This window comes from Ixodes scapularis, unplaced genomic scaffold (assembly GCF_016920785.2).
Source record: "Ixodes scapularis isolate PalLabHiFi unplaced genomic scaffold, ASM1692078v2 PGA_scaffold4__175_contigs__length_147842914, whole genome shotgun sequence".
Lineage (NCBI taxonomy): Eukaryota > Metazoa > Arthropoda > Arachnida > Ixodida > Ixodidae > Ixodes > Ixodes scapularis.
The window spans coordinates 12,804,330-12,823,058 of NW_024609879.1; the positions used below are offsets into that span (position 1 = coordinate 12,804,330).

Below are 18,729 nucleotides of genomic sequence, written 5' to 3' on the forward strand. Positions count from 1 at the left end.
CGTCACAGTAAATACAAATAAAAAGCTTTGAAAAAACGCTTGGAAATAAATTAAACTCCGAGTATGTTATTGAACCACTGACTTCCCCGCCATCGAGGAAATAGTATTCGTTGTAAAGCGAACAACAGATATTCGAAACAGTGTTGTTTGAAATTAGCAATGAAAACAGCTTTGGTGAATCTACTACTCAAAGGATGCGTGCAAAATAACGTAGAACATTATCGACCTATTTCCATTCTGTCTTGCTTTGCTTAAATGCTGGAAAAACATTTGTGGATAACTATGAAGAGCTTTTTAAATAAACACTGTATACTATCTCCTTATCAGTGCCGGTTCACACGGGGCCGGGGCACTCAAATTCTCCTTGAGGACTTTTCTGACATACTCAATTTATCTTTTGAACGGAATCAAGTCGCCTGCGTACTCTTCTTTGATGTCCGCAAGACATTTGATAGTGTTAGCCATCGGATTTTGTTAAAGCTTTCAAACTTAAGCTTTTCAGGCTCTTTTCTACATATACTGAAAAGCTGTCTACAGGTTAGGCATTAATGTGTTTCATTTTGAGCGTATCATAGCGGATTTATTTCAATCAAAGCTGGTATCCCCCAGTGCTCGGTCTTAAATACACTGTTTTTTAATCTTTATGTTAATGACCTCTCCATGGCGATACCAATTTCACTATTTCAATATGCTGACGAATCCGTTATAATACCTAGAGCGTCTAATTTACCAGATGCCTTTTCGTCTTAACAACTGCGGCAGTTAGAACTATAGAGTGGTTTGAAGCTAATTTAATTAAAGTTAATGCATCGAAATCGCAGTTAATGTTTTCACAACCGGCCTCAAAAAAGTTAATATAACCTCCTCTTCACGGTAACATACGTCTGGATGTGTATTATGTGCATGTGAGCCTATACAGCATACGTCTTCTATAAAATACCTTGGCCTATTCTTTGACATTGACCGAACCTGGAACACTCATCTTGCTCATGCGTGTAAGAAAATCCGTGTAGTGTCTTGTTTGTTATACAACACGAGATATTTTATGCCACTATGAGTTCGGAAAATTGTTGTAGATGCTCTAGTCTACAGTGTGCTCCTTTACGATATTACCGTGTATGGTCATTCTGCACTCCGTTGGCAAATTAGAATTATTTCGATTGTGCGCTCTTTGTTAAAGAAGATTTCCTATGATTTATGCCTCGGTAAGGATATTGACATGTTTAAAGCACTGCAATTGCCTGATTTTAATCCGTTATTGATGGAAACTCTTGTTCATAGGCATTTTTGGAATAGTCAATTTAAAGTTCTATACGTATTCTTAGACCCAAAGAGCGTTACCCGATACCTCGACGTTCGACAACATTTGGAAACAGGGCTCGTAGTTACTATATACCAGCATTTCTGAACAAACTACCCTCTAGTATTCTAAATTTAAGAACAAAATACAAGCTCAAAAAAGCCCTGAGAAATTTTAGTTCTTAAAGTGCTCAGTAGTTTGCTTTTGTTATTCTAATTTCTGTGTGTGGATTTTATTTTGCAGGTCTTTTTTCATACGGCTGGTTTCAGTGATTGTAAGAAGCTGCCAGTCAAGCCCAATGTGGCTTAGGCAGGTCTGCCTTAACATACGTTTTGTTCATTTGCAGTAAAATATTAATATAATATGAAAAAAATGATCCGGGTACGTCTTAAGTGTTTAATATTTCGGATGTATATGAATCTTTTCCCCTTCCCTCCTTACGATATATATTTGTTTTTTTTCTGGTATATAGGAGTCACTGATCACAAAGAGAAAATGACACTCCGCATTTTAATATTATTGTGCTACTTTCAAAAATTATTATGCGCATTTTTTTAGGTGCCGCAGGAGCTTACAAATATCATGATGAACTGGTTTCATTAAAATGGATTGTTTGCAGGTTCTTTTTTTTTTGCTTGACGTAATATTAGAAACCTTTTGAATGGTTCTTTTGCGTCTCATCCCTTTTCGTATGTTATTTTTATTCTTCCTGAGTAAAGTTGAGCAGCGAACACTGCTGTATACTAAGGGACATCGCGATATACGTTGTCTCTTTCGCATTTCTCAGACGATCTGTCCCCGCTGTCAAGGTAAACTGTCTTAAAGTGATAGTTCCTTCTCTTAAATGCACCATCTTTTCGTAGTTCCGATGCGGACGAAAGTAGAAACAAGCTGGTCTGCGAACCTGGGTCTGATATCGCCAACACAGAACGCATACGACTTCTTCGAGTGGTATGTTAAGGTAAACTGCGTATTTTCGTCTCTAGTGGAGGTTACGCTACTCAGCCTGAAACCCGTAAAGGAAAGAAACAAAGAGCATTGGCTGTCCAACTGTGTAATGTATATTAACGCTACTTGGCCGGTGAAACAAAAACCAGAGGAAAGGGGAACCTCAAAAAGTTTAAAAGCGCCCTAAAAAATGGACAAAGACAAAGTAATACAATCAGAAGGCGGAGCTAGGATGCAGACCAAAATAATCATCTTGCGAAAGTGAGTTTTTGTACAAGGTTAAATTTGTGAACAGAAGAAAAGTTCAAGTGAATTATGATTTTAAGCTTTCACCCTTTTTTTTATTCCAGGTGTCCTGTAAAACCGGATTAAAAGGCAACTCCGCTTCATTTTTGGTTTAAACAAAAACAATTCAGTCCTCTTCAGTATCGCCTAGGAAGACCACACGTCTAATATTAAAATGCAGTTTTTTCTAAATACTTTTTAAACGGTCCGGGAAACTTTGCAACTGGCTAAGTTGCCGAAATCGGCTGACTCGAGCCGGCGAATTCAGGCGCAACAAACAGCGCACTCAAGGCGAATTCAGCGCATGGACGGAGGCAACATTGAGCTAAACGTCATCATCATGGCCCCCTTCCGCTTGTTTTTACTTATTGGGGCGAGCGTAGCGCATGACGTCAGCAACGTTGCCTCTCGGCGCTCGGCGGTGTCCACGTGATTGGCGTAACGCGCCTGCGCAGCGCGCTTCTTGGGAGCCGTCCGGCCGCCCGCCATGGTCCCGCCGTTACCGCCGTCTTCCGCGTCACAGCCACCGTCGTCGTCTCACCGTTTGTGATTAATAGGGAGTTGTAGTATATAGTTTTTCTCCTCCGCTAAGGTATTCCCGAAAAAACGCCGCAACCGCGCATGCGCGCCGCCAGCCTTGTCTGCATGGTTCAAGGTCTTGTGGCGGATTACGGAGCGCTATCCGGGTGCTTAGCGGGCTGCTGGAACGGTCTACTATAATTCCCGATCGTATCTCGGAGTTTTGTCCACACTACGGACACCACGTGCGCAGACTTAAGGGGTGTCCAAACAGGACACTACAAAACCCGCGACTCCGACAAATCGTGAAAATTGAAGCGGACGCTTCTATTTTTACGGTCTGTCGGAGTCGTGAAAATGTTTGCAGGAGTCGTGAAAATTTTTACGATCACGACTGCTCTCCTCTTCAGATTGACGTCACACGCCACCTGCGTCTGTCTCACCTCGCCAACGCCCTCGCGTACCGCCGTCGCCTCGGCTCGAAGGCCAAGGAGGTCCGGCTTTGGCTGGATTTGGGACATTCCTGCGTCAAAGGGTGCGTTTCGCCCGCCTCGGATCTGCTTTCTTTGTCGAGATTCACTTTCGTCGTGATGGTGTCCGATGCGGTTCCGTATTGTGAGCGGAGGCCTTGAGCAATTGACCGACAGCCAACAGAGCGTGTGAGTGGCTCTCCGGACCCACGTGATAAGCAGAGCAAGGCCGCCGTGGAGGAAGCGAGGGGGAGATTTGACGGAGGGAAATTTCCCCCCGGGAAGAATTGACGGAGGGAAATTTCCCTCCGACGGCCGGAAGCGGATCGCGGCAGAGCGCGGCACGATTTGCCGGAGTCACGGGTTTTGTAATGTCCTGTTTGGACACCCCTTTATGCCGCAGTTGTGCAGACGTCGTCCAATGCCGTAGACATCAAAACGTGGCGAAGAGCGCGGTACAGACGATACTCGCGCCTGCCACACGCCCGCCCCAATCGCGCCCGTCGTTGGGCCAAGGATTACGTGAAATCTCGTACCACGTGAGGGCCATGTACTTGGCGGCCCGATGCCAATGTTGCCGGATCGAGCCGAAGTTTGGGTTTCAATTTCCGCTCGTGTTTAAAATTAGGTTAAAAATATATATTCCATTTTTCGCAAAACAAAGGACGTAGTGTCTTTTACTAGGGCTTTTTAATTCGAAATCACTAATTATCCTGAAATCTTTGGAACGAAGTTGAGTTGCCCTTTACAACCTACTTTTAGTGCCCAGACTACGTGAAAACCATACGTATTGGTTTAAGCATTAATGCACTCTAACTATTGTTTAACTTTATCTTTAGAAATCTGAAATTAGGTTCATACTTTCATGTGAATGCCAAGTAAATTACATCTAAGCGAATCAATTTTTTTCTTGCAAAAGTTTGGATGCCCATGTTTCAACTAAGTGCATAGCCTAAGCAAAAAATTAAAACATGCCTTTTAATGGGCGCGATGCATCTTTTGCCGGGCGATATTAGGTGGAAGATGAAGTGACTTAGGCAGAGTAATGAAGGGACGCAGTGCCAGTACGCAAGGAGTGAATGCAAGATTCCTTAAAGGTCATGTGGAAGAGCGTCGACTGAATCCAGATGCGCTGGCTAAACGATTTCTTGGTGTTATTTTATATTGTAGTCCCAATTAAAGTCCCGGAGGTTCGCAGTTTGAGCCTGAAGCCTTTCTTACAATATGTTTCCGAAGTTTCCTCGTTTCTCTGGGGTGATTGCTGTGCCGGCTTTTTAATCTTTATATTTCAATCTCCATCATTTTACCAAATAATTTGGTGCCTTCTGTCGCAGATTTGGCTCGAGGATTACTTGTTAGAATACCAGATAAAACAAAGGGTGCTATTAGGAAGGGGAGAGAAGAAGCTTCTATGAGTGAATTTGGCGGTAAAGTATAGGTTGCAATAGAAGAAAAGCTATTCATTTTATGCCTTGTATAGTTGCTCTTGGCTCGATTGAGCCAGATTCATCTAGCTCTTTTTTTTCTCGAAGGAATGCACGCGAGTTCATACAGCAAAATGTTCAGTATCGAAATAAAAAGACCGGGTAATAAATGTCTAATAATAACTGTCTTTCAGAAAAAAAAAATAGAACGGCCAATTTTTATTTTTTTTCTTCGAGCTTTTATTTTATTTTGCAAATTGCCCAATTATTTATTTATTTAAGCACTATCACTCTTTGTTTATCGGTATGTAAGTATACTTTTAGCAGAAATGATATAACTGAGAGTGGGCGTGACACAGACGTGCGCACTTTTCCTAAATTACGTTTCCTGTGCGTTTCACGTATTCTTTTGGTTTATGCTTTCTGCTAGAAGTATAGTTATATTGACACATTCGAATATTTGGGTATAGAGATTTACAGCATGCAAATGTAGCAGTTTAGTTTTGGAATAGCAAATTTTTCAGGACTTTTTTTTGTATCATGCAAATAAACTTTCTATTTGAGAAGTCTGAACGTATTGTTAAGGGTTAGTCACGTGCTTTGGTGGGGATAGCGCGCGAAGGCTATAGTCAATAAGTTCGGCCAGTCCTGTTCTTTTTTTATTAGAGCTTTTGTAATATTCTAGGCTCCTTGCCTCTGCGGGGCTTTATTTTCAAAAACATTTTACCAAACGGGAAAGTAAATAGCTTGGATGCACATATATCAAACACATTCAGCAATTTTCTGTCATAAATAAAACTATGGTGGCGAACATTTAGAGACTGCGCAGGTTTATGTGTATTGCGTCTGATGAATGCTGCAGTGATGTCGTCTATTTATATTTTCTCAGATATAAAGATCCGAAGTGTCTAGATATAAATGGTAATAAAAGCAGAAGACTCTGGTATACAGAAGGGGACGAACACAATACAAGGTCTCAAAGACTATTTAAGACGTTCTAGTGTGTTCGTCTCCTGCTGTGTTCCTGAGTCTGGCGTTTTTATAACCATGAATCACCACCGGCTCGCTTGTTTTTTAAGTACTATTCTACATATAAAGTTTGTTTTTTCAGGTTTAATTGCACTGTGCTCCAAGTTAAAAACAAAAATCGAGCACAATTTTGACTGTTGGTAAAACCAAAATCTGCGCATTATTCAAGTGCTTCATTTTTTTGTGCGAACTAATTGAAAAAAAAAAGCTGATGATGGTTAGACGAGTTCCATCTTCTCCGTGTATTTATCAACCTCAGCAGATATTATATGAGGAAATAATCGTTAAGGAAAGTTGACTAATTGACTAAAATGTATTAGAAAACTTTTTAATTATTTGATTTAAAGGGACATGTTGCAGTGGGAGTATTGGCCGCAATTGGTTTTGGAGAGAAAATTAACTAAAATAATTTTCAAAAAGACAATATTTGTTTGTTATATTAATTTATCAATTTTCGCGTTTTTTCGATGGATTTTTGTAAATTGTACTTTAAAAGAGCACCACACAATGAGACTTGAAAGATTGACATAGACTTTTAAACGAAATTATCGTGATCTCGGCAGCGTATTCTTGGCGGGTGCGCCGTCCAAACAAGTGACCACGTGAATGGAGGGACCACGCCACTCTTCCGAGCGTCATTGTGGACATGGCTCGCAGCGCTCTTTTTCAGCACTATCTCTAGATCGGACAAAAAAAGGCAAAAAATGTTTAATTAATATTTAGTAAAAACAATACCTTTTCGCAAAACTTTTAAATAGTTTTGGCATCCAATGATAATTTCTGTCAACACTGCAAGTGTAGAATGAAACCTAAACCCAAAAATTAAAGCGTCTAGCTATTAACAAATTTAAGCTAATTAGTCAAATTAGCGTAAGAATTATCCCATCATTTTATGCACTCTAAGACTGATAATACAAAGCAGAGGCAGAACGAGTCTTACACTGAAACCCTATATAAACATTGCTCCGACTAAAATACAATTTTATGCATAACAGGTAGGCACTCTTTATATGGTAGGTACACGGTCATATTTTTGCAGTTATATTTGGAATCTTCCGGTACCACATAATTTGTGTGTCTTTTTTGATTTCCACTTAAATCACGCCTTCTATTTTGAGCAAGCATCCATCCTGCTGCCCGCTATATTTGCAAAATCTACAGCGACTTTTTTCAATGGCAATGCGTCTCTTCCTAACGTGTGCTTTGTTTTGCATTAGTAAAGTAGTGAACGGGGAAATAATGCTAAATATATGAGTACCACATTTATAATATATAGGGCTAATATTTAACGTTAACCCGCACAAAAGTTTGCAGACTGAATCCCGACGATATTATTTGGTACGTTTCGGAAATAATTCACACGGTCTTGTTTTCTTTACCCGCCTGTTTTCGCCTTGTCTAAATCTTTCTTTTGTTTTTCTCCGCAACCAGAGTATACAACATAATCTAACATATTCTCGAGCAGCTGTCGTCTTCTTTCGCACAGAGCGTTTGTAAAGTTGATTGTTTCAATCTACGAAGCCAGCTTGTTTATTCATGAATGCAGAAAAAAGATTTATCCAGTCTACGAACAAAACGTTCGGGCGCAAACGAGCTGTTGAAGGTTTAACATTTTAGACAAAACCCCGAGAATGAAGGGAAAAAAGGACAACACAACACATGATCTCAAACACAGCTGAAATTTATTGGAGAGAATATCGCGGTTTGATAGGCCAGAGGTGCCCCGAAACCAAAAGGAAAGAAAAAGGGGAGAGAATGAACTTCTTTTTCCCGAACCTACAAGAGGAAAGAGACATTGACCAATAGCACACCGCTACGGTTCTAACTCAAACAAAAGGCGGAGGGGGAAGATCTCTTAACACACCTCGGCGAGGTCCTGATGCACATCACAAAATAAAGGACTGCGGGATGGTGACCTATTAGGGAAAGATCGAACGTGGACAAAAGCGAACCCCCGACATTAGTCACACCCGAAACAAAGAGGCAGGGGTGAAACTTAAACCAGGGGTGAGGCTTAAACCCTTCAAACCAAAATGCAGAGAGAAAGACATGCTGATTGTGTGTCGCGCAAAGTTTACAAGTTTCCTTTGCCTGTGGGTTATGTTACAGGCTACACTGCAATATTGCCGCGCGCTGTGCCGTAAAATCAACGCTTGGTTACAGACCTCTAGAACGTTCTCGTTTATTCTTGTTCCGGACGCAACTTCCATCCTTTATTCCTGCTTTCTTGTTCTAGAAAGTGCGTGTTCATTCTCGCCCCGAGCGCGCTACGCTCGAACCTTCACCGCCGAATCTTCGAGATAGTGACTCACTCTTGATTAGAGGCCGCCCGCCACCTTGTCGAGTCAGTTTTCGCCTCAGCGTTCGATCGTGCTGCTTCGCCGCCTTCGACGCCCGCGACGCTCTGTTATTATCGTTCTTTTTCCTTTTATTTTCGGGCACAAGTTCGCCCCATTAAACTTCAGTTTACTCGGTCATTCCCCGCCTCGTCACTTGTCATCCGTGACATTCTGGTGGAGGTACGGGGTACCGCATGTCCGTGCAGCGCAACCCTCCGAGTTCCCGCAGTACAAGTCCGAACCCAAGCTCCCGAGGACCCAACGAAGACCAGATCGAGACTCGATCAAGTCGCCGCACCCAAGGGCTACACCCGGAATATGGACTTCCACCACCCAGGACCAGGCAGCCGACGATGGCCAACCAGTCGCAGACCCCCGCCGCTCCTGCCGTTGTCTACCTACCCGTCGCTCCTCGGACACCGGCTCCGTTTGAAGGCGAACTCCACGAACACGTTGAAGATTGGATCGACCAATTCGAACGCGTCGCCCGCCACAATAGCTGGACCAACGAGCAACGGCTGCAAAACGTGTATTTCTCGCTCGAGGGGACTGCCAGGAGCTGGTACGAAAATCACGAGTCTTCATTGACATCCTGGGACATTTTCAAGAGCCAGCTGAAGGCGACATTTGTCAACCAGCACCGCCGAGAGAGAGCCGAAGACTTACTGCGTACCAGGACTCAAGGCCCCAACGAGAGCATCACCGGCTTCGTGGAGGATGTCCTGCGTCTAAGCGCCCGAGCCGACCCGGAGGCCACAGAGGAAAAGAAACTTCGAATCCTCATGCGAGGCGTCAAGGCAGAAATTTTCGGAAGCCCGGTTCGGAATCCCCCGACGATCGTCGATGCTTTTGTCAGTGAAGCCACCAACATCGCGCGCTCACTGACGGCCCGAGCAAGCCACTACCACCGACTCGTCGGCGCGCCTACTGCTCCAACCCTCGCAGCTTCCCTACTGGACCCGAATACCAACGGTGTCGACAACCTCCGGGAGATCGTCCGGGATATCGTCCGGGAAGAGCTCCGCAAGATCCTACCTGCTGCAGATTGCCCGTCTTCTCTCTCACTCGCCGAAGCCGTACGAGAGGGTCCACCGAGCCTTCCAGGCGGAGACTCCTGTCACCGTAGCAGCACCCGAGGAGCCCAACCTGACCTACGCCGCAGTGGCCCGAAGGCCACCGCCTCGTCCTCAAGCCTATGTCGCTCCGCCCCGACGTCGGTCTCCTGCGCCCCTGCACGAGCGCCACCGCGACGACCAGGTCCAGTACGCCGGCCAGGAGCCCCGCGCACCTCGGAAGACCGACGTGTGGCGAACACCCGACCGACGTCCTTTGTGTTTCCACTGCGGGGAAGCAAACCACACCTACCGCCAATGCCCATACCGGCGACTCGGGCTGCGGGGGTTCCACCCGAATGACCCACGCCCCGTTACGGTGAACGCCCTCGACACGCCCCCGTTACGGTGAACGCCCTCGGGAGATCGACGAGTACCTTCGATGACCTCAGTCCCCCGAGCCTGCCTCCCACCGAGAGTTCCGGTCGCCATCGCCACGACGTCCGGCTTCGCCGATGCACCGCCCCCACGTGAAAGCCTGTCACCCCTCGCTCCTCGCCGGGGAAACTAGGCGCGGCAACCCCTGGAGGTGGAGTTGCCGAAGACGACCGACGTAAAGAGCCTCCAAGAACGACAGAGCGCTCCCACTCTCCCGACGCCACGCATCGCAACGAAGCTTCTGCATCGGTGTCCAACAACCTAAACGTTGTTATTGACGGCCGCGACGCATCAGCGCTTGTGGACACCGGAGCAGACTACTCAGTCTTGAGTGGGAGGCACTCCCACCGTCTTCGAAAAGTCACGACGCCGTGGGATGGACCTCAAATACGAACCGCAGGAGGGCACCTCATCACGACGGTTGGGAGATGCACTGCTCGCGTCGAGATCAACGGTGAGACGTGCCCTGTCAAGTTCGTCGTTCTGCAAGACTGTTCGAGGGACGTTATCCTCGGAATGGATTTTCTCTGCGAGTATGGCGCCGTCATCGACCCTGGAGCAAACCGGCTGACGCTGCGAAAACCTGCTCCACCATAGGAGGACCCCAAAGCGACGTCATCCGCGGTACGAGTCCTCGCAAACCACGTGAACCTACCACCGCGGTCAAGTGTTTTTGTACCCGTCGGCGTCGATGAGACTTTCCGCGGCGACGTTTTGCTCGAAGGAAGCCTCCAGTTGCTTCTAGGAAGAGGGATCGGCATCGCAAGAGGCGTCACGGAACTCCAAGACGGACAAACTCTCGTACTCGTAACGAACTTCCGACAGGAGGCCCAGCACCTTACGAGAGGCACCGCCGTGGGTCACGCCGAGGAACTCCCGGACTCAGTCGCAATCGCCGGAATATCAGAAGACGTGGCCACCCAAGACAAACGCCGCCTTCGCAGTTTGACATCGACCCAACCCTGCCTACCCCGCACTTCCACCAAAATGTCACGGGTGGTGACCAAAGGAACAATAAATAAACAGGAAGAAATAAACGTTTAATGTGGCGACCCGACAGCACCGACGGCGACGATGACGGCCGTTTTCTTGGAGCACTTACGGATACCGACCTGGGAGCACTTCAACGAGACGACCCCGAACTTCGCGCCGTGATCGACCACCTTGGAGGTCAAGGAAGTTCAGTTCCGCGAGTCTTGGCCCGAGACCTGCCAAGCTTCGTTCTGCGGCGAGGCGTGCTGTTCAAGAAGAACTTCGGAACGAGCAACCCCACCTGGCTGCTGGTTTTTCCGGACAGCCTGCGAGAGGAAATCTTTCAAGCATGCCATGACGACCCGACGGCTGGACACCTTGGATAGAGCAGGACGCTCGCCCGGATTCGTGACAAGTACTACTGGCCGAGACTCCCGAAAACAGTCAACCTGTACACACGGTCATGCCATCAGTGCCAACGACGTAAGATGCCTCCGACGAAGCCAGCAGGACTCCTAGAGCCGATACCTGCCCCGACTACGCCCTTCCAGCAGATCGAAATGGATTTACTTGGGCCGTTCCCAACATCGACGCAAAAAAATCGGTGGATTATTGCCGCGACCGATTATCTTACACGATACGCCGAGACGAAAGTCCTGCCATCGGGAACAGCGGTCTAAGTCGCCAAGTTTTTCGTCGAATCCATCCTCCTTTGACACGGCGCCCCTGAAGTGCTGATCACAGATCGCGGGTCATCCTTCATGGCACAGCTGACCCAAGAAGTTCTTCGGCTCAGTCATACCAGCCATCGACGAACAACCGCTTATCACCCGCAGACCAACGGGCTAACAAAGCGGCTCAACAAGATCATTGCCGACATGATCTCCATGTACGTCGACGTAGAGCTCAAGACATGGGACGAGGTGTTGCCGTACGTCACGTTTGCGTACAACACATCGGCTCAAGAAACCACGGGAATGACACCGTTCCAACTGGTGCACGGCCGGACGGTTACCACAATGCTTGACGCCATGCTGCCTCACGTGCGAGCCGACGATGGCAACTCAACTGATCTCCCAGCGCGCGGAGGAAGCTCGTCAGCTGGCAAGAATCAAGATTCAAGACCAATAGCGAGTCGACGCACGCCGGTATAACCTTCGTCACTGAGACGTCCACTTTTAACCCGGAGACCGGGTATGGGTTTGGACACCAATACGGCGCCGCGGTCTCAGCGAGAAGCTTCTGAAACGCTATTTCGGATCCTACAAGATCATCCGACGCCTCGGCGATCTGAACTACGAATTTCTACCCGATGGAACGCGGCCATCTGCAAGACGTCAGCCGCGACCCGAGGTGGTGCTCGTCGTCAGGTTGAAGCCGTATTACGAACTATAGAGCTTTCCACTCTCGTCGACGAGTGAACTGTGAACTGTGAACTGCTGCTCGCAATTCTGCTGTCCTTTTGCTTTTTTTTTTTGTTTTCAGTTTGTGCTGCATCGGGACGATGCACTTTTAAAGGGGAGGGATAATGCCGCGCGCTGTGCCTGGAAATCACCGCTCGGTCATGGAGCTCTAGAACGGTTCTCGTTTATTCTTCTTCCGGACGTAACTTCCATCCTTTATTCCTGCTTTCTTGTTCTAGAAAGTGCGTGTTCATTCTCGCCCCGAGCGCGCTACACTCAAACCTTCTCCGCCGAATCTTCGAGATAGTCGCTCACTCTTGATAAGAGGCCGCCCGCGACCTTGTCGAGTCAGTTTTCGCCTCAACGTTCGATCGTGCTGCTTCGCCGCCTTCGACGCCCGCGACGCTCTGTTACTATCATTCTTTTTCCTTTTATTATCGGGCACAAGTTCGCCCCATTAAACGTTCAGTTTACTCGGTCATTCGCCACCTCGTCACTTGTCATCCGTGACAATATCAGCAAATCAAGGTACACAAGCACTTGGTCGAAGTGTAACCAATATATTTTCTCATCACACTTGGAACCAAAACTTGGCAGGTTGAAGGAGGATGCTCTATTTTTTTAACTTGTACAACTTCCTACATGTCCCGGCTAATGTGTATGTCCTTCTCCTACCATTGTTACCACATGCTGATGTTCTCCACTGTGTATGGTGATGTAGGGCAAGTTGACGGTAATTTATAGACCATTTGGTGTCCTTCACTGCCGAAATACATTATCAGGTATTTTTTACAAATTCGAACAGTCGGTTTTGAAATAATTGATTGTATGCATTAAAGATGCTTAAAAATAAAGGTGACTCCAATTTTTGTTTTGAATAATGTTGGCGTTATGTACATTACAAAAACTGCCAGTTTACTGATTACTTATATTACATTGTTGGGTCTACTATCAGACGGCACAGCCGGAGATTGTGTGAATAGTTGACCCACATGTAACCAGTCTTGTACACGTTACTAAAAAAAGTAATTGATTACAATTACTATTACTCTTGGCTAAAAAGTATTTGATTAGATTACATGATTACTCGACGGAAAAAGTAGTTGGATATTACTTAATAAAGTAATCGTTACGTTTTGGATTACTTTATTTTGTGAAGACCCATCTTTAGCGCTCATAACAATGAGCTCCTTCCAACCTATATTTCACATTTGCACAAGTATTGAAGAAGAAAAACTGGCTCCCTCTTCGTGGTCGTTGCACCTTCACAATGGGGACACAAGCATAGAATTCGTTTGAAGATGTTTAATGATTTGGTCGTTCGCCAGTCTGTATGTGTGTGTGTGTGGGGGGGGGGGGGGAGCGGAGGGGGTTCTAGATCTTGTTAAGCTTGAGCAAGGGTTATCGCTCAAAGTTTGCGTCACTCATTTTATTATTCACATGTGGATGAGCTCGCATGTTATAAAAAAGAGCAGCAGGTGCAGGATTTGAAACGGATCATGTGTAATATCTATTAGCGGAAGAGATTGCCCCGACCACTTCTCAACTCGAAACATTGCTTGTCACAAACACCACGTAGGGGAAATGGGGAAATATTTCAACTGCCTTTGTTATATTTTCCATCCGCTTTAGGCATTCTTCGGTTCTGGTTCTCCTACGGGCTGCGAGTAGGTACCCTAAGCAGGATTTTTTTTTATTTTTTTATTAGTGTGTGTGTGTGCGTGAGGGGGCAGGTTTCAACAAAGGACTCAGAAAGCTACATGCTGCTTCCTGAAACTTCGCCCTGAATGGCCTTTGTTACGCACTGTGGCTTCCCTGGGGCTTCCCGGTCCCAGTCCCAGCTCGAAAAAGAAAAAAAAAAAACGGACATTCCACAGAAACTGTACATAGAAAGAGATTGACCTCGTTTCCTACAGCTCTGCAAAAATCTTCCTTTTTTCCGTTCGAAAAAAAAAGAAGCAAATTTTATTTTTGACATTTTATAAAAAAAGGCGTGTGCCGGGAGGGGGGGGGGGGGGTCTCGTGGACAAATTGTAACGGTTACAAGTAATTTTACTACTTCAAAAAGTAATCAGATTACTCTTGTGATTACTGCCTAATAAAAGTAATCAACTAATTACAAAATTACTCCAAAAAGTAATCGATTACAAGTAATTTGATTACTTGTAATGCGTACGGTTCAAGTCTGCATGTAACTCACCTGAACGAAGGCCTTCCGCCAACGTGGCAGAGATCAACAACAGAGCGAGGAGTCTTGACATGTCTTTTGAGTGCTCACCATCAACCGCGACTTCTCTTAATTTATGTACACTTGCCTTGGTATGGTAATGTTGAGTGCTACTGACGCCAGTATATATATGTTCTTAAACATATTTTGATGGGGATCAATCAACACGTGATCATGTGGATGAGGCGTCATTTGTCACTGTGATTTGTGACATTTCTCAAGATTCTAGAGCGGCTTGTCAGCTCAGAGACATTCTTGCCTGCCTAATAGCTTAGGCAGCCGTTGCTGCGTGACAGATTGTTTGCAGACCTTTGCCTTGCGTCATCTAGGTATTTTTGACGTTTGACGTCGCTGGCTTCCAACGTATGAAGATAATCTCAGTTGTGTAATTTGCTATAAACCCTGTTTTCACGCACAGTAACCTCGCTCTCCCCCGAAGGTTCGCCTACCGTCGTCCGCATCGCGATATTTTTAGAGAGGAAAGTCTTAATCACAATATTTTATTCTATTCAGCCTTTGCCCCTCCATAAACTAGTCTTAAATAGCAGCCTTTTCCTGGTATTTGAGACGATGGATGGTGGCCACGGGGAGAACAATGGGAGGGGATATCTTTATGATGGAGTTCTGCAAATGGAGGTGATCGATCTACTAAGTTTAGGGGCTTCAAACTAACAAACACTGAATTCAAATTACCTTAAAAATCAGGCTTCAGGCGACTTTGTCTGAGAAAAATCATGGAGGTTATCAATGATTATTTTTTTTATTCTCATTGAAAAATATTATTTATTAATTTGCATCTTACATGCATGTTAGATTTCTTTGTTTTATTTTACTCGTGTAGAAAATGCTGTACAGTGCCACTTTGATGTAGCTCGATATGAAATGTAGGAACGCAGCCCACTGCTATACTACGGCCATCGCACTCGAGAATTTACAAGAAAACTGCGAAGATAAAAGTGGCGCGTATTCTCCTCCCTGAACATTTTAATAATTTTAATGGGTGATTTTGCTTTCACATGTGTAGTTTTCAATTAATACATAATTACGCAGTCCTTTTCGCAAAGAATAGGATGCATTTGACAATCGCTACTGCTTCGAGCTTACGCCCCAAATTATTAAGATGATGATTCCCAATCTTTTGTTATAACACCTTAATAAGGGAAGAATACATCCACAGTTTAGGAATGTATTTAAGTTTTCACTCTGAATACATTAATTAACCTTGAGCACTTAAAATATAATAAAGAAAACTGAGTTAATATGGTATGAAATAAAATTCACCTCAAAACATCACTGTTGCCTGGGCAAAACTTCCAATCTTACTGTGTAACATACTCAGCAAGATAAACAAATTCGCTTACACTGCTCTACGTTTAAACTTAGTCAAAATAGATTTAGAAGGTTTTTGTTTTGTTCAAAACTTGAGAGTGGTGCTTTATAAAGCCCCGCCCCCCCCCCCCCCCCCCAAAAAAAAAAGAATATATTAACATAGCTTTAAATTATTCAATACCGTTCCACATGCTATATAGCGCCTACCCAGGTAGCACGCCAGAGAAATGCCCAACTTGGGAAAACGTCTGGCAAACGTAAGGGCCCAAGCTTGGCCCAGTTAGGTTTTGGTCCATGGCGTACATCTGTTTGAAAGTACGTTGCCTAACTGTAGCCCTATGTGGGCGATCCTAGGGCATGATGAAGTTTGACTGTTTTCTGGCCCGCCACATTTGTACCAAAGTGCCATACTTGAGCCATCACTGCCGAAGTAAATCTTAGTTTGGGGATTTGGGGCATGGCGAGGGTTGGCTATTCTCTGGCTAGCCACTGGAGTGCTAAAAGTGCCAAAGACACATGTCGTCCGGTTTTCGTTTTCTATGTCATTCTCCTTTAACACCGTAACTTATCCAGCGCGCTCCATTTCAACGAGAAAGCCCACAGGCCTGCCGAAGTTTGAAGTTTCTCTGGTGTGCCGCAGAAGTACCCTTCTACGCGCTTCAGAGGAAATTTAAATTTAAAAAGGGTTGGAAACACGATGGTCAGATCAGATCATCTTCGTTGCCAAGCAGCACGGTGGTACTTGGCTGTAGTGTAGTGCCAGAACCGGTTGAAAGTCGGTTCTAAGATCCCTTAAATGTCTAGTTTTGCGCCATTATTCGATATCCTGAGGAAATCGCCGTACAGTCGTTTCGCACCACTTTAGTGTTCGCGCTATATGATGCGAATAATCTGCGATTCGTCTGCTCCGTATTGACCGGACGTCGTGGAAGTCTGTGTTGTATAGAATGTTGGATATTATTTGTCACATATCAATAACACACATGGACCAAGAAACTTTTTCGAACGCTCCCAGTGGTTTATTAAATCACTATCATTACACACAGCTTATTCTCGACATATTTACCAAGGTCATACTTCTTTGTTAAATGAAGCACAGATTATAAAATAGAATTAAGACTGATTCCAAGCCAAGCAAAACTAAAAAATTAAAATAAAAAAAATTAAAACTGCGAAGATTGATAGGAATGCAGAACTACTATCAAAAGCATGCTTGTAGTGCACTTACTAATAAAAGCGATATCATGTAATCCTCGATAGATGCATACTCCGATTCAAGCAACCTAAAAACACAGTCGAGAAAGAAGGTTGCGCACATTCAACTGGCGTCTTGTCCTCGGCGAGGAGCAGTTTTTGTCAAAACGCGTCCAGCATACACAGCACAAGAAATCCACGCACTCCGGCTAGAAAAATGGTCACAGTATAAAATTGGCGTGGACGTATTCCGGCAGTTCACAACCAAAAAGCACGGCCGCGTCTGCAACGCACGAAAGCAACAGAACACTGAAGAGCAGATTTCGGGTACCGGACCTACTTTGCCCGCCTATTTCTATAACTTGTCAAACGGCGCAAAGAGCCCCAGAGATTCCACCAGCGTGGCAGAGAGAGTCACGTGACAAATTTTTATTTAAGCGTTTTTGTACTACGCGTTCTACGGACTAAGGTCACGCGTTTCGCTCCACACTGCTGATTTGCTTAATACGGCCGTCGCGCTCGCTGACAGCCAGACAGACACAAAAGCAGGTGGGGAGGCTTAGCAAAAGGCGCGGTCGAAGGGGCACGAGTAATACAGGTAAGCTTCCTCTTCATTTTTGACTGAAAATGAAGGCATTTTATACCTCGAATCTCGGAGGCTTGTAATGTCAGCTTTGGGTAGGGCGGGAGGCGGGGGGGGGGGGGGGGGGAGGGAGGGAGGGAGGGAGGGAGGGAGGGAGGGGCATGTGGGGAGGAGTTAAGAACTGTGAGGGAAAGGCGTGTCCAGGTTGATACTGTAAAATCCAAATAATAACACAGGCTCGATATGGATTTCAAAAAAAAAGTCTGCAGTACATGCACTGATTGAAATAAAAAATACAATTGTTGAAAATATGGAAAATAAGTTGTATACACTTGGCCTATTCCCCTACGAAAAGCTTTTGATACTGTGCAACACAATATTGTACTAGACTAGCTTCAAACTTGCGGAGTTCGAGGAATCGCATTAAAACAAATTAAATCCTATCTTACAAATTGCTATCAATATGTTAATATCATTAATCAATCGTCTAGTAAAATGAAAATACAAAACGGAATTCCTTAGGGTTATCCCGGGGCCTCTGTTGTTCCTTGTATATATTAATAATATAACAAATATACCAGGCTCTCCTCAGTTAATATTGAATGCAGACGATATAAATGTATGTTTCTCTGGCATTGCAAAGGAGAGTTTAGAAAATTCTGCGAATGCCTACCTTGTGAACCTGTCAAATTGGCTACAAATCAATCGTTTAAGTTTAAATGCAAGTAAAACTAAGTAGGTAATTTTTAGACCAGTAAATAAACGAGATCCAGCTCTATCAATATAACTTTTGACGGCACCTTATTAAAGAAAGTAAGAGATCAACAATTTGTGGGTGTATGGTTTGCCGAGGACCTATCGTGGAATACTCATGTCAATAAACTTAAAACTAATTTAGATCGAGTTACTGGCAGCTTATATAAAATTCAAAACCTAGTACCTACCTGGTTATATCAAATGTTATACTATTGATTTTACTCTAGAATTAGTTACGGTATATTGGTCTGGGGAACAGCAACAACTACGAACTACAATAGAATATTTACATTACAAAAGAGAATACTACGTATATGTGGAAACTATAGAGGCACGCACAGAGCTACGCTCGCTTTTGCAATGCGCCGCCTAATAATGGTATCTGTTGAGGAGACGTGCGCACATCAGTCTAGCGCAGCGCTTGCTTGATGGCAGCATTTTCTGCAACGTCGTACCTGTCT

General features: G+C 44.9%; 1 protein-coding gene across 1 annotated transcript in view; it reads right to left on the bottom strand.

The window, feature by feature from the left end:
* LOC120839982 (zinc metalloproteinase/disintegrin-like) overlaps nt 1–14,440 on the bottom strand; it is a 100,421-nt gene extending 85,981 nt beyond the window's left edge. The window contains exon 1 of the mRNA XM_040210403.1: nt 14,380–14,440. Coding sequence (XP_040066337.1) covers nt 14,380–14,440 — 61 coding nt within the window. The remainder of the gene's footprint in view (nt 1–14,379) is intronic.
* Nucleotides 14,441–18,729: the final 4,289 nt, after the last annotated feature.